The following is a 16761-nucleotide window of genomic DNA, read 5'->3' as shown; positions in this document are numbered from 1 at the left end:
GAGAATACTGTCAGCAAGCAGCGCTGGTAGTCTCTAGGGGAAAAAGCAAACTCCACACAGGGACGTCCAGATTTGAACCAGGGTTGTGATGCAGCTATGCTAGCTGCTAGGCCAAATGTTATCATCGCTCCACAAGTTGAAAGGATCTGATGCTTTCATTTTTACACAGGTGGTGGAAGCCTCACTTTGTTTGCCCCTCTTCTTTCATAAATCTCCTCTGAGGATTTTCATCAAACCCGAAAAATAAGTGGGGACTTTGTTACATCCAGATTATTCCATCCCTCGCTAATGCAGTTAAGTGTACAGTACTAAGGAAAAATGAGGGTGTCATGTGAAGAATCCCTGCACGCCTCAGTTCCATGACCATATCTAGGCTTTTCACTGCGCCGTTGACCTCAGCAGCCTGCTGTTATGGTTACATTTCTGCACGGCTGAAGTTTTCTTGACTAGTTCGCTCCTGTTCGCTATATTTCACTGTGTGTACTGCAGATGTGACATGCAGTACTGGCTTAAAGAGCCATGAGATGAAGAAAAATGTTTATAGGTGATGTCCACGGACATTGTGTTTGGTTGGAAAAAAATATTCTTTGAATACGGTGATACAGTATGTGCGTGAATGTGTGCGTGTGAGGACTCACTATGGCTCACTGACTGCAGCTTGACTGTTTGGGAGATTTTTTCCTCATAGTTTGGCGTGCAGGACTTCCTGCTGACTTTAGACTTGAAGAGTGTGTTGACCATAGTAGATTTCCCCAAACCGCTTTGACCTGCAGAAACAAATCAGGTTACAGGTGATTCATTTTTTTTCCCTTATTAATTACAGCCCTCCTAGCTCATTGATGCTTTGACTGCTACCCAGAAGTTGCTCTTCTGACAATTTATCGAGGACCTCATCTTGGTTGCACACTAAGGAGTGAGGATCGAGGAGGCTCCGCAGAGGAGCAATAACTAATGTTTCCTTTGCTGAAGACTTTTAGTTACATGACAGTAACGTACTATATAAAGATGGCCGTAAGCCAGGTAGATTGTAAGCGGAGCAGGGGTTCACATATGTAATAATTCATCCTTAGTTTTTTAAGTTACATATTTTCTCTCAACTCTGTTGAGTGGCCATTAATAAATGATTCTGATATTTTGTCCAGTCTCATTTTTATTCGGGCATTATTTAATTATGGCATGACTCTTAATTAATTTGTTTATAGTTACATACTCAATGAAAGACAGAGGCTAAAGTATGGCATGAGATTTGTGCCACAGCTACAAGCACATAAAGAGGGAATTTTGAGCACAAAAGTGTATTTTGAGCGGAGCCGATTCACTGACTGCTTGTTTGCAGAGTGCCCGGACATGAAGAAGGAGCAGCTGAACCAACGAAGAAGTGTGCACACGCATACGCATGTGTGTGACGTACACATGCCGAACCAAAGTGTGTCTTTTTGCTTTGTCCGAATAAATGAAAAATGACTAGTCGTCTCAGTGCAATTCTTGCAATAAGATATGTAAGAATGTAAGATAACCAAACATCCTCTTTTGTCCGGACATGTCCACTTTTTTACAACCTGTCCGGCCATCCGCGGGAGTTAATTCATGAAAATGTACGGCTTTAATTGTTTTTCACTGGACCAATTAGCTTGTGTTTAATTTGACTGACATTTTGCGCGGCAATTTATTCCTTTATTTATTTTATGAGAGGCGGAGTGTACCGTTACCTGCATGTGTGACATAGAGACTGGCTGGGGTCGGGGGAGGAGCAAAACCCCAGAATCGAGGGGCAGGTCCGCTCAGTTACAAGTGTGCACTCTAAAAACAGTTGGGTTAACAATAACCCAATATTTGTCAAAAATGGACCAATGCTTGCTCCGGTGTCTTTTAGCCGACTCCGACGCTTAGCATTGGCATGAAGTTACAATCAGCTAAAACAATAGCATGTCGTATAGCAATGATGAGCCCGCTTGAAAGTTAATGTAGAAGTAAGGCGGTTGAGAGTATTAGTTTGCTACACTTACGTTGTATGAACAAAAAGTTAAGGTTAATGTAACTGTATACTAACGACAGGTTTCAATACAATTAAATATGCAATCAGCAATTAACAATCAAACCTGTAATAACTTACCAACCACCATGATGTTGAACTCAAAGCCAGCTTTCATGGTCTTGTGTCTCATCTGGTCCAGCACTGCCTCAATGCCCACATAGCCAAAGAGGTCACTGCCATGGATGAAACTCATCTGCAAGTCTGGCACAGATTGGCACATTTCCACCTTCACCTCTGACTCCACCTCTTTTTTCATCTCTCCTTCCTCCATTCCTTTCTCCTTTTCCTTCTCCTCCAACTCTGCATGGACCTCCACGCCATTTGTTGTCGTTTCTTTGTCGGAATGTTCTGTGACAGTGCTTGCTAGTATTGCTTCACTCTTATCCTCTGCGACTTGCTCTTCTCCCATGATGCCATTCTCCGTCTCATCTCTCTCCTCCATCAGGGAAGGAACTTCTACGTTCAGATCTCCAGCACTTTCTGTGGAATAAAGACACATATATCGATTGGACGTTAGTTGTGCAAGAGTTTGGAATAATTTGGTTCGTTGAAAGTCCATGTTAATGCATTGCTAGTCTTCACATCTAATGTCTTTTAGAATTTTACCTAAAGTTTGAAACGAGAAAATGTAACACTTTTTTTTCCCTTGGATTCACTTTAAATTCTCTCAACAATTGTCAAGCAATTTAAAATGTCAATGTTATTAACACCCTCACATCAGAGGTGAGAAAATCATAACACTTTTGGGGAAGGTATGTGGCTAAACCATCTAATCAGATTGAGGTTATTTAAATGTTAGGCCACAGCGAAAGAGGAATGGATCGAATTTATGAAACAAAGATATTGTAACCTTACTAACTTCTGGGGAAAAACAACTCGTTTTGATAAACATAAACATTAACAGGATCCCCCAAAATGGTCTAGAAACACCTACGCCATATATCCTGTACAAGCAAAATTGAGGAAGAGCTTTTTGCTGTTCCCATGACAAGGAAAGTAAATGCGGTACAGACACACACAAACACTTCCAGGTTTACCTGAGCAGTGAAGTATCACAAGAGTTTGTGTACAGTCTGTGTCTGTAGTCTGGTCTGTGTCGTAAGAGGATTGAGTGCATATGCGTGTCTGCTTACAAATGCATGACAGAGGCATGTATGTGTGTGAGAATGACTTAAAGTGGACACAAGAAGTCTACAAACCCCTGTTTAAATGCCAGGTTTTAGTCAAATAAAAATGAAAAATGAGGATTTGAATACAATTGGTTAATTTTGCAAACAGCCGTATCCCCGGTTCCTTATCTCAGTTCTTTATTTTTACTTCCCAAAAATATTCATTCATTCAACACTTCTACCTAGTCCACTTCTGGGAGTTGAGACTCAACAGCCTGTTGTAATAGCTTCAACTCACTTTTGTTTGTCACAAACTGATTGTATAAATTATTTTTTTTAAAATCTGTATTTTTTTGCACAAAGATTCCCAATATTATTGTTTTGTTCATGTTCAGTCTTTACGTGCATAACTTGGTTTGAGCTACGTTTTTTTTCTAAAGAGCTCCATCAACAAAGTTAAGTTCAGTTGGGTTGAGATGAAGTTGCTTGATCGGACAACTACTGTTGCGTTGGGTTACTCTACAACAAACAGCCCCCCCAACACACACACAAACTGCGGTTACCCTGAAGTGTTAAGCTGCATCATTTAATCAGCTAAAAATATCCAACTGTAAAACCAGTGGATCACAGCTAATCCTGATGAGCAGCGACAGAGTACGAGTGAAACACATTTAAGTCTGGGTTTCCTTTAAATACTGCAATAGGCTTTCATATTATTGTCACAAAAGTTAAAATATACACTATTTTGTACAGTGTGAAGTTGACAAAGAACACACTTACCACAATTTAAAGCAACACAAGATACATTTTTGTCCTTAATTAAACATTTTCATAACTTGTCCGCTGAAACATCGACTTACAACTGGTTGAATGGTACATTTGTCATGGCCTGAGGGGGTTTGTATCGCTTTTACTGGCACTAAGCAACTTTGATGGAAGTGGTAGGAACCCTGCCACACAAAAGGTAAGCGCAAAAGTTAGCACATCTCGGCAGCCCGGCTTTTATTTACGTTGCCAGACCAGACAACAATGCACACAGGTCCGGCGGCCGGGTAGGGGCGGGGGCCTAAATACAGTACAAAAACAAAGTCAAACGTTCATTTTCAACATCTTTATGCCATACTGTTTAAGCACAGTTAGATTCACTACATAACCATTCATCCTAATCACTACCACTGTAAACAGAAATGCAATTCAGTCCAACTGCAGGCGAGCCAGAGCTCCAGATTTCACGACACTATGCGCTGCACTGCTGGCGCTCATGGGAAATGTAGTTGACTAAACACTACCGCTTTTGTCGATATGGCGCCGCCATAATCAACGAAAACTGAAAACGTATCTAGTGTTGCTTTAAAACAAGTGTTGAGGATAACTTTTTTGGTTGTTACTTGATTCGGACACAATACTAATAATCATAAAGTCTCAGCATGAAAGTAACAAACTATCAACACCTAGTTAAATAATGTTGATATTTTTGGATACATTTTCACAAATGTTTGTTTTCATTCATTTTTCCCACAATTATTTAGCAACTCCAGATTTGATGGCAGTTTAAACTGTGTACATTATTTCAGTATTAGTTACATGCAGCAATATTTTTTTTTCCTCCAAAGAGGAGAATAATGAGGAGACACAGACATGTAGAAGACAAAGTCAACAATGTATGTGCACTTAAACCCACTCAGACAGAGTGTGTAATGACTAGTAATGTCTGTGAAACGCAAACAGTGTGTCGGATTGCCGGAGAGAAACAGACACAAACTCATTTACTAAGGACACAAAAAAAAAAACGAAGGCAAACACACATTGTAGGGGAGAAATGGACACAAACTCATTTAGAACACAACAAAGGGGACACACACATACACACATTGACTTCTTCCTCTTTCTGTACTGGTTTTGCACAGCAAGCAAAGTAAATTTAAACACATGTTCTTTACTGATCCGTGGTTCTACATACAACAGACACATGAATGAAATGTGAGAAACTGCATTTCTGTTTATATTTGTATTTCTTATAGAATTTTCTTCAGTAGAAGAAAACCGCCACTTTGTCGAAACTCTGTGACCAGATTCTGTAGTCCTGAACATATTTGAGTAGATGACCGCTCACATTTTATTTTGCCTGGCATAATTTTGGTGCACAGCTGTTCACATACTCACTACTGTTTTGATTTGACGTTTTATCATACTTTGATATGAAGGACTCCCTGAAGAAAGTCTAAAACTAATTGATAGACAGCGAGACGTTGGAACACTTAGCATTTTATTTCTGAAACAAATATAGATTAGACCGAGACACTGGTGGATGTTGGGAAAGCTCAGGAGGAATCAGGTTGCGACATAGTTCATGTTTTTAACAGTGGGAGAAGTCCCATACACAAACATTCAGAAAATTACACACTGAAAGGCCAGGATTGGAACAATTACTTGCTACATAGCAATAGTGCTCACCACTTAGCACCTTCATCTGTCAAAAGTTGTTAAAATGATTCCCATTCACACAGCCCTGTAAAAACGACACGAAACAATGTAAATCTCAAGCTACCTTGTCAGAACTTGAGGCACATGTTCACCAAATGCCTACCCTCCCCCACACAAAACCATCTTTTGAATACATTTTTAGGTCATATACAGCTGCAAGAAAAAGTATGTGAACTATTTGAAATTACCTGTATTTCCCCATAAACTGGTCATATAATGTGATCTCCATCCAAGTCATAATAGACAAACCCAGATTTCATCAGGATCTTTTTACTGAACTGTTAATGCCACAGTGCAGAGTAGAAAATGTTTGTTCACATTTCGACTGAATAACTTTTTGAATATCTTTTGTTTCCAAATATTTACTGTATTTGAAGGTTAGACCTACATAATGTTCAAGAGCAATTTTGGACCATTCCTTTTCACAAAACTGTTTAACCATCCACATTTACACCACCTTCCCAGCTAATTGGTAAATGAATCTGGGTAAAGTTAGCATCTACTACACCTGTCGCTTTGAGACAGAACTCGTCAAAAGCAAGACATTACCATCCGCAAAGTGTGCATTCACACAGCTGTTATAGCTTTGTGCATTACGATGCTTAGATGTGTGACGTCAACACGACAGTGCCAAATGCTTTCAACACAAAGGGCCTCAGGTCTTAAACATCATCCTCTCTTCACACGCTTCTGATACTACCTCGGAAGCCGGCAAATTGGAGTGTTTGACCCTGCCTCTTTGTATTGGTACCTTACAGGGCAGCAAGCTTGGAAAAATCCGCCAAAAATATGGCTTCGATGGCAGGTATGAAAGTAGCTACAGACTGATTTCGTTTTAGGTGCTAATGCTTTGACAAATAACAGAATTGGCTTCTTAGGAGTGGCCACCTTCACTGCATGCCGAAACATTTGGGCATAGAGGGGGGTTGTCTTTGCTAAACAAATAACATTAGAAGTGAAAATGGTGTGAATACACAGTTAGAGACCAGCTTTAATTGCATCTCAGATGGATTAGCCCATCAAAGTATCTCAAAACTCTTAAGAGTTCTGTCCCCGGTTATGTGTCGTAATATGGCAGACTTTTAACCGCATTTACTTGTGGAAAAGAGAGCATGATTGTGAAAAATCATTTGGGCGCAGCTTAACCTGACCTACTGCAGACAATGAGACTGTGTAAGAATCCAAAAAGATTTATGAGAATAATTGCTGGCCAACATGCATGCCCCTTATTCTTTGCCCCTCGTTAAAATGTCAAATATATTATAAACTTTCAATGATGAAAACTGTTTATGGGCAGTTTAGATCAAACCTTTTTATGTAGCTAAACCATAGTTGTAAAAGATAGTTGTGATTTCTGTTGTATTTGAATAGCAGAAGAACTATTTTAATTCAAGATTTATTGATATCAAAAAGTATTAAGGATAGCAGATCCAGTGACTGTGTTTTATCATTGTCATTTGGCCGAATGCAATGACATACCAACTAGTCAAACTAAACTTGTTTACAACCTTTTATTGACACTAAACTACATATCAGATGAAAACATCCATCCATCCATTCTCTGAACCGCTTATCCACACAGCGGAAACATGGTCATCATACTATTTGATTACATAAATTGAGTATGTAACTCTTAAAACATTTGGATGACGGTGTTCTCATACTGCATGATAGAATGAAAGTCATGACATGATTAACAACAAACCTTGAAGAAGTGGAGCTTGGCTCTCATTTAGATTGATCGATAGATATTTACTTAATTCATCCTGTGAGGAACTTTAAATCTGTGCACAGGATGCACGATTTACATGATCTACACAGTGAGAGATGCCTGACATGATGCTTGGGAGACATTTACTGCGTCACTGTGTCACCAATGGTGTGTGCTTTCTGAGTTCACTGTGATGATTAAATGAAGAGGTCAAATTTTGGCAAGACTTCATTAAAAAAAATGTAGTTTAAGGTAAATTAAGCATGCATCCATTTTCTTATCCTCACTAGGTCCGTCCACCCATTTTGTATACTCCTCGTCCTCATTAGGGTATACGCTGTATTAATTGCTATGATGGATTGAATGCAGAACTCAAATTTTGTGAAATCTGGCTCAAATTGTGCTTTGTATAGTAAATGGTCTTAATCGGTTAGCTCACCCACCTAACAATTTGTTGTTTACCTTAAATTGTAACTTCATTCTGATGCGATTTGAGTTTTGGGCCCATTTTTTTTCAATTCTTAAAACGTAACTTCATTTTTTCAGATGTCCTAAAAGGCTGAAGAAATTGGGACGGTCAAGTTATCGGGTGTCACACATTATTTTGTAAGTAAGTATTAAGTGTACAGTACTGTATATCCTTAAAACGTTACTTTTATACACAATACACAATTTATACACACAATATTTTACAGAGGCATCTTAAACCAGAATGTCAATAAGCAAGGCTAAAGGTTACATTTATAGCAGATTCTGAGTCTTGCATGCCACATTAAACTTACTTGAAGGACTGTTTGCTTCCAGAGTTTCAAAGCGGCCTGCTCAACAGCCCCCTCCCCTCCTTCCCCATTCTGACCGCCAAAGTGGACCAGTCCTGTCAGCTTTCATTGTTCGCCCAAGAGACTGAGCGTACCCCATTGATATCCATGGGGGATGCGAAGAACAAAAAGAAAATTCCTACCTTCCACCATTCAAAATTCCCACTTGTGTGATGCTCTGGCAGCCTCTGCAATGAACGATTCGGAAGAATTCTCTTTTGGTTCTGGAGTTTTTGTAATGCTCCTTTCTGCAAAATGTGTCCACAACAACTGTGATGTCCTGCACTCTGCCTTTGTATCTTTCACTCTCTGACTGCCTCACGCCTCTCTCTGTTTCTCCCTGATGTGAGGAGAAGTGTGAGGAGCCGGCCAAAGAGAGGGAAGGAGAGGGGGGTTTTGGTGGCTAAAAGCAGCACCGGGATCCATTCACATGTAAATTGGCCAAGGAGCTTCCACTAATCCTCATGTGGAGGAGAACGCCTCCCCTTTGCGTTGTCCTCCCCCCTCTTTTCCGTCAGAATCATTTACCCTGTAGTGGCTGACCTGTCTGTCAGCGTAGACAGAGGAGTACTGCCACTGCCACCAGACTGCCGCTCTTGTGCCTCCATTACAGACGTACTAGCTGAATGTAACTTGGATCCTTTAAAGAAACTCACCATTGTCAACCATTTCTGCTTTAGATAAGAGACAGAAAATGGATGGATTGATGCATTTCACAACTTTTTACCCAACCCCCACCCCACAAATACTTTTTTGCAGCACCCTCAATTATTTTCATCGGGGAACGTGCAATGCGCGTCATCGGCCTCTGGAGCGACGTAGCCGCCATTTTGAAGGCGACGAGGCTTCAAGGAAAAACTCAAGACATGCCCTGTCGCAGTGCTCGCTCTGAGTTATTGTAATATCGATCCAAATTGAAATATGGCAAACCGTTGCAGTATTAGATGGTGCAGCAGCGCCTCCCACAATCGCAAAGGGGAAAAAAAAAATCACATCACAAAGCAAGACGAAAATAAAATCACCTTAGACAACACACAAATGATATATGTATACGGGTATGATTGAGTGGGTCAATCGGCAGGTGTGAGGGAGTGAGCTGCCGAGTGTAATTTCATTTGCTTGCGATTGTTTTGTTCTACTTCTATATACAGTAATTTGTTGCATTTAATTGTCTAATAGCGTATTGTCAATCTAATGTGAGAATATTACATACGTGGAAAAGCCATTGCGACAATGAAAATCAGTGGATTCGATTTTAATTAAATAATATGCAGCCCCACGTCTAAACAAGGCATTCTGATTAATATTGCATTACTGGAATATGAGTTAAGCAACAGAATCCACCCGTTTTTGTAGATCTCAGGGGGCAGCCATGTTGCCACTTGCTGTCGACTGAAAATGACATCACAGTTGAGTCAGAGCTCAGGTAATGACCGATCATGACTCAGCTTCAGAAAGCAGGTGATTGTGATTGTTTTAATATCATATAATCAGTATTTATCTCCAATAATACTGCGACACTTTCCCTCCAAGTAGCCAAATAACACTGTTATCTTGCTCTACTCTGTAATGGGTGTGTCTGTATAGGCTCCAGATCCATGACATTCTGTTGTAAACTTTCCTCTAGACATACGCTAGGCTGATGTCTGGAAGTCCTCACAGCAAAACTCAAACATAAATGACTGAATGCAATATTTTAAAGTTTGTATATGAGTGACTGCGCTTCACAATATAAGGCAAATGTGGCTGAATTATAATTAGTGCAGCATAGGATGAAAGGAAATGTATACATGCTGAGCCGTTAGCTATTGTAAGTGCAAAGCAAAACAGTGAACTCCTAAACCTTCCTATCCCACTCGTCAATAATCAATTTATGGTATATTTCTTGACTTTTTATTTTATTTTATGTTTATCTGATCCGGCACGTATGTATTATTTTGTCAAATATAACTTTTTTGTACAACAGTTTATCATGCTCTGGCAACACAATCATTTAAGTTAACTAAACTGAAATGTCATCATCAAATGGAAGTATTCTCACTAGGGTTAGACTGAATTGTACTGTATGGAACATACCAAGTGGAAGTAACTAAGAGGCTGAGACAAATAATACCCAAACCTGCCATTTTAAAACAAAATCAAGCAATTGTCATCATCCATTCTAATCAATCTCCTACAAAAAATGAATGAACAAACTCCCAGCTGAACAGAATGTACACCGGATACTATTTTTCTCCTATCCAGGTGTTAAGTGCCAACCAATACACAGTTTTGCAATGGAATAAAATAAATAAATCAATACACACAAACATGAATAACATAACTAAATTTTAAAGGGTCTAGAAACAGGAAGAAGAGAACTGCTCTTTACCTTGTGTGGAGATCTGGCAGTTCAGCAATGACACACAACTGGGCAGGATGTCATATCACTGCCTGTGTGTAAGGAGGGGTGTGACATGTGCGTCTGTGTGTGTGTCAGTCGGAGGATGATGCATTTCCTGGCTTGTGGCAAGGGGAACCGTTTCCTGGTTTAACTTTTTGCGAGTTGGACAGTTTCAACAGTAACAAATGAAATGGTTTGCAGTGAATAGGAAATATTCTCTTAAATTTGCCATTCAAATACAGTTAAAGACTACGCATTTACTGTGTATGATAACTAACAGTATTGTTAGAATAATGGCAAATTCATTCAACTGAGATTGACTGGGCAGCAACTGACATTTGCACTGGGAAATACTGTATCCATTCCGCAGTCTTCAAATTGTTAAAACCACACATTAGCAGTATTACGTTCTGTCAATACAGTTCAGTCTTGGAGACTTTTTTACCCTGTGATGTACTGATCATGTTACAGTAATATGACTGCAATGTCAACTCAGAATCTTGACGAATGAGACTTCATAATGATGGCACTTGTAGCTGCCTGACCTGATAGGGGAGACGCTTGAACACAATGACGAACAATCCGAAAGAAGTTTGTAAAGCGTAACCTTCTGTCGGTAACTCTAGAAAAGTATGCAAATCTTCAAATTACTTCCGCATTACGAGTTACTGAGGATTACCATGACCTGGATGACAGAGAATCTATACGTACACTTTAGGTTACTTGTGTAAAATAAATAGACACATAAATAAAAGTTAGAACAAATTGTTGAGGCGAATTGACACAGTCTGTAGTTTGGTCATCGTTGGAGATAACAAGCAGAACTTTTGTTCTGAGGTTCCAAAGCCAGCAAAGTGTTCCAGCACAGCAAGATTGCCTCAAGTTGCTTCCATCGCCGCATCAAGCAAGGCCTCTTCCCCCAAGGAGCTAGTTTATGGCAGCTCACTGTGTGTTCATCCAACCACACAAGGCCTCCGACTTTGTCAGGTTCGTACCTCAATCGGTATCCTCAACAACAAAAACACAAAACCATACCAGTTGCATGCGCCTGGCAACTCAAGCATGTCGGCGGCGAAGAGCTGGAAAGGCCTCTCCGCCTGTGATGTTCTCATAGGGGAGTAGTGTCAGGCAACTGGAGACTTCCTCCTTTGACAGGAATAATCACACCAAGTTTTAATTTCACTGTACAAAGTGAGTCAATAACAAATACCTCTGGCACGTGCTAAGACCTGTTCACAAGCACAGTGAGCTGTCAAGAGTGGGACCTGCAGTTGTCCCACAACAGCTCGGATCACCACCTTTGTTCTTTGCCCCACACTAAGCAGCCACACAACTTTGTACAACACTCCGTCAATGAAAGTCACATTCTTGCCAGTCTCTTTAAAAGGAAAGTAAACCCAAACATATTTTTTCAAGAAGTTCTATGCAAGGCCACTAGTTGAAACAAGGCATTCTGATAAATATTGCGTTTGTGGAATAAGAGTTGATTCACCCGTTTTTAGCCATCTTCGGGGGCGGCCATTTTGTCACTTCTGTCGACTGAAAATGACATCACAACCGCTCAGGGCTCAGGTAACGACCAATCACAGCTGACCTGTTTCCTTAAGCTGAGCCGTGATTCAAGAAGTAAGCATAACTAAGTAAGAACACTAATACCGGCACATGGCTTTTTGTTCATAGCACGTCGTTTCTAAAATCGAAACCTCGTACGTCGGGGCCAACCCCCTGTACGCGAGTGGAGAATAAAAAATATGCTTTTAGATTTGAAAGGCTTTCCTGAATTGCATGTTCTCCCTTTCATTGGCTCTTTCTTGGCTCTCCACTTTGTGAAGTCACTAAACACGTTTTCATCACACCCACTTAGGTGTGAATGTGTGTGGGAATAGTTGTCAGTCTGTTGTCAGTCTCTATGTCAGCCTTGTGATTGACTGATGATCTGCCGAGGTTGACCCTTGCTCAATGGCAGCTGAGACAGAGGGACAGGCTTTATAAAAATCAATGCAAATAGCAAAAAAAATAAATAAATAAATAAATTCTGGTTTCTGGTCGGACCGCACAGAAATGCATAACATTTTGTCAAAATTTCTGTCAAATCAACTTTTTGCAAACAGCAGGAAACAGATATTTTTATATACATAAGTTTAATAGTCTGCTTCTTGATTACTTTTTCTTTCTGCCCGGTTATCTGCCTCTACGACAGTGATGTCAAGTTTGCGGAACACTTGAGAGATGACAGCATTCCAACATCGCCCACATCATACACTTCCCAGACATCTCACGTTCCCATGCTGCTCCTTCATCCGATACTAAAATGAGATTCCCATGGTTTATATTTCCGAGAATACAATAACAATCTTTGTGAAAATGCAGATACCTGGAGAATATATCTTTTATCATTAAGAACATTTCTGAACTCACCTAATGTCTTCAACATGGTTTGGGAAACACATGACAAAGATGTTGTGTTGTTGTATTTGTTGACAATTGTATGAACAGTCTATTAAATATAATTATTTGTCAATTTGGTGATGAGTGTACAGACAAAAACACACAATGAATAATAAATTCAGTGCAAAAATAGTATACAGATCATTTTAATAGGTTGATTGCTGTGACACAAAAACTTGAAAATTCCAGAGAAATTTGGATTTTACTTCTGATATAATAAGGACATGTAAGTGCTGTATTTTAGTTTATGCAAATTAGATCAAATCGTTATTTGTCCGCTGATCCTATGAGGATGACCTGGTATAGAAAATGGATGGATGGACATGTGAGTTGAGGGGCGTGGCCTTTCTAACATTAAATTGGTGCCATCATTTGGATGGTTCTATATGCAACAGTTCAGGAGGAGAATGTGGACTAGAATCTGAATTGATGGCCAGACAATAACAGGGCACACAATGTAACCATTCTCACTGACGCACATTCACACACTAAAGTCTGGTAAGTGAATCACTACACCGTCAGTTAGTGAACACAAATATGACGTAATGACAGTCTAAATGTATTGTGCAACATTTGTAACAACCTAAGTAACTATGCAGCTATCAGACAGTGGCTGGCCAGGTAAAATTGAAATTAACAATACAGTAATGTAATAAAGGTGAACCAGGCTGGTATCCAAAATACATTTAGACTCAAAAACACCCACCACAGTGAATCCTGAATCTCACTGGCTGAGTTTTGTTTATTTAACCTTCAAACTTCATTGCTGCTTGGTTTACGTCCACCAAGTCCTTCGAGGTGAATAATGAGTTATTGTCGTATGTTGATTTGATCTTTAAGTGGTACTGTGTACTGTTTATTCAGGCCGGAGTATAGTAAAAGTGGAGCAGGGTGCTGCCGTGTTGAATTGCAAATCCTCTCATTTAGGACTTGCAATCTCACAATATCTGTGTAACAAGTCCATGCTAATTCAAAGGAACAGTTGACACAATGTTCTTGAAACGGTCTACACAGTTTAAGCATTATTTGGTAAAAATTAAAAGAGAGGCGCATTTGTGGTGTAGTACGGTTTTGTACCACTAGAGCGCCTCTTTCTCCACAAGATGAGAAAAAATGGCCCTTCATGAGGAGAAGTAATTTGATGTAGTTGCAGATACAATAGAACATACACCAAATAATAAACCCTGTAAAACAAAAAATTTCTGACAAATGTGACATTTCAAAACAGTGTAAATCAACCCCTGTTATGCACACTCAGGTAAAAACGATTTTTGTGTGTGTCCCTCATCACAAGGGTCAACATGAAAAGACAAAAGGACATGTTGCAACTGTAGAATGCCACTAATTCTATATTGCCCATACCATTTAGCCATTTCAAATCCCTCTGTCTTTAAGACAGATGCAGAATATTTGTTTGATAGCTCCACAAAGATGCTATTTTAGAAGGTCAATATCTGTACATTAGAAATAAAGCAACATGATTTTTACACAATGGATTGCTTTCCAAGCACTTGCTTGATGACTGCAGTATACCAGGGGTGCCCGAGTCCAGTCCTAGAGAGTCCCTAACCAGCCTGTTTTGTATGTTGCCCTCCGCCAGCACAGCTGATTCAAATGATCAGCTCATCAGCAAGCTTCGCATAAGACTGCACCGGTATTGGTTGCTGCCGTTTGATACATCACTCTCATTTCCAAGAACTAATGAAAAAACAAGAAAAGTGATCTTAGAAATATGTTGTTGTTTTGTTTTTTTTAAGAGGAAGCCAAACAAAAAATGTACTTTACAATACTATGTTCTATGTAGCCCTATTTGTATAAACAAAGCATTCAGATTAATATTATATTTGTAGAATATGACTTAAGCAGTAAAATCCACCCGTTTTTGTCCAGGGGGGTGGCCATTTTGCCACTTTCTGTCGACTCAAAACGACATCACAGTTGCTCTGGGCTCACGTAACAACCAATCATGGCTCAGCTTCAGCAAACAGGTGAGCCGAGATTGGTCGTTACCTGAGCCTTAGCATTTGTAATGTCATTTTCAGTCGACCGAAAGTGAAAAAATGGCCGCCCGTTGGATGGATAAAACTCATATTCCACAAACACAGTACATTGTTTGGACTCGTGAAGGCACATGGTATGTTATCAAGAAATTAGGGGGGTTGACTTCCCCTTTAAAGATATTCTCAAGGTACTGAATTCCCTGTTGCTCTTGATGCTGCACCATCAGTTTGTCAAGGAGCTGTTAACGTTTCCTTCATGGAAACATATATGATCATCATTAATCATCGTGAATGAGGTGACATCATCAAGTCTAAAGGTAGAACAGTTTTATGTAAGTAAAGGCAGTCACTATTTAGTCCATCCTAATGAAAATTGCTCTTTAATTGAAAATCAAATAGAATGTACAGTATATTGTTTCTTTACTGTAGCTGATTCCCTGTTCCAGTTTTTCCTTACATGTCAGTTACCGGCAGAACCAATAATGTTTAATCTAACCATTTAAAACTGAAATATTACTATTTGGCAACTACTGCCAAATGATTCCGACGACCTTCTCACCTTTTCTTGAGCACTGCCCTCAAGCTGTAATTACCCTTTGACCAACACTTCTTGGAATGAATCTTCTGAATCAATGGCTTGATTGATGGAATTCTCTGAGAATGTCTGTTCAAGAGCATAAAAGACTTTTCAATCACGGGAAAGCAGCTAACCTAGCGGCGTACATTTTTACAAGGGTTAATAAGTCATTAGCATGCTTCTTCGCAGATACAATCACAAGTTGACAGCTTGAAAGGACTCAGTTCACAACAGGCTCTCGACTGTTTCCACATGACAACGAAGATTGGAGCTCGCCCCGTCTAATAATGCTCAACTGCCAGACTGTTAGACATGACATCTCACAGTCATGATAATCCCTCTGTACTCACTTTTTTAAACCTTACAAATTAGTGCAGGTGTCATGGTGGCCATGTCCCAATTGCTGGAAGCCCCTCAATCGCCAGTTTCTCCGAATGTTGTGTTATTAATAAGCCATTCACTTTGTGTCATATGCAAAGGAAGCAACATAAAGTGCAAAATATGGAGCAATTCGATACAGCCAATCGGATGGGAGGAAAGTCTACTTTTTACCAATACCCACAATTTACATTTTACCAATGACCAACGATAGCAGACCATGGCCAACCTCATTCAAAGGAGCCATAGGAGGGGAAAACTTGACTTCAGAGCACATGTACTACGCAAATATCCTAGACTTTAGGTTTCAAGTGGGCCCAAGCATGACAGTTTGCCTACTGTGAGTGCACCCTCAAGTGTGAATGTGACTCAGAATGGCTGGTTTGTCTGGATGTGCCAGTCCTGCCTACTACATTCAGCGTATCATACTATCCTTCTGGGTAGCACTGCTGTAACGGGGCAGGAGCTATCACTACTTAAAGAAATCTTCGATCACACTGGTTGACTGGTTTTATCGTGCTTAATAAACTAAATGTAAAACTGTTGAAATGGACCGCGCATCTTTTGATGTAACTGTACCTCTGGTCTTGGGTTTAACAACACTCTCAAAAGATGGGCTGGGCTCCAGCTAAAGCATAATACGCACGATAGAAAGTGGATATGACACGTGAACCATAAATGGTAACACCAAGTGCCAGGACTAATTAAAAAAAATGGCACCAATTGAATTAACAACCATCTGTTCTTGGCAGCACTAACATGGTTCAAAGGTTCAGATCTTAAAAGGAGAGCTTGATACTCATCCAAAACCGTTTTTC

The 16761-nt window shown here is 39.9% G+C and overlaps 1 protein-coding gene across 5 annotated transcripts in view; it reads right to left on the bottom strand.

Moving 5' to 3' along the window:
- Nucleotides 1-16761, bottom strand: part of septin12 (septin 12) — a 49093-nt gene that overhangs the window by 6200 nt on the left and 26132 nt on the right. The window contains exons 1-3 of one of the 5 annotated variants that reach the window (XM_086056710.1): nucleotides 10529-10566; nucleotides 2114-2515; nucleotides 639-767 (exon numbers count right to left, since the gene is read on the bottom strand). In XM_086056710.1, coding sequence (XP_085912836.1) covers nucleotides 639-767; nucleotides 2114-2477 — 493 coding nt within the window. In that variant the 5' untranslated portion in view covers nucleotides 2478-2515; nucleotides 10529-10566. Of the gene's footprint in view, nucleotides 1-638; nucleotides 768-2113; nucleotides 2516-2969; nucleotides 3065-8121; nucleotides 8217-8300; nucleotides 8563-10528; nucleotides 10567-16761 lie in introns of those variants that run through there. The other 4 variants (XM_086056709.1, XM_086056711.1, XM_086056708.1 and 1 more) reach the window with 4 other exon arrangements.

The sequence above is a fragment of the Filicampus tigris genome, chromosome 16 (genome assembly GCF_054856515.1).
Source record: "Filicampus tigris isolate MCC_2025a chromosome 16, RoL_Ftig_1.0, whole genome shotgun sequence".
NCBI classification, from domain to species: domain Eukaryota; kingdom Metazoa; phylum Chordata; class Actinopteri; order Syngnathiformes; family Syngnathidae; genus Filicampus; species Filicampus tigris.
This window is presented reverse-complemented; position numbering and strand designations above follow the sequence as displayed.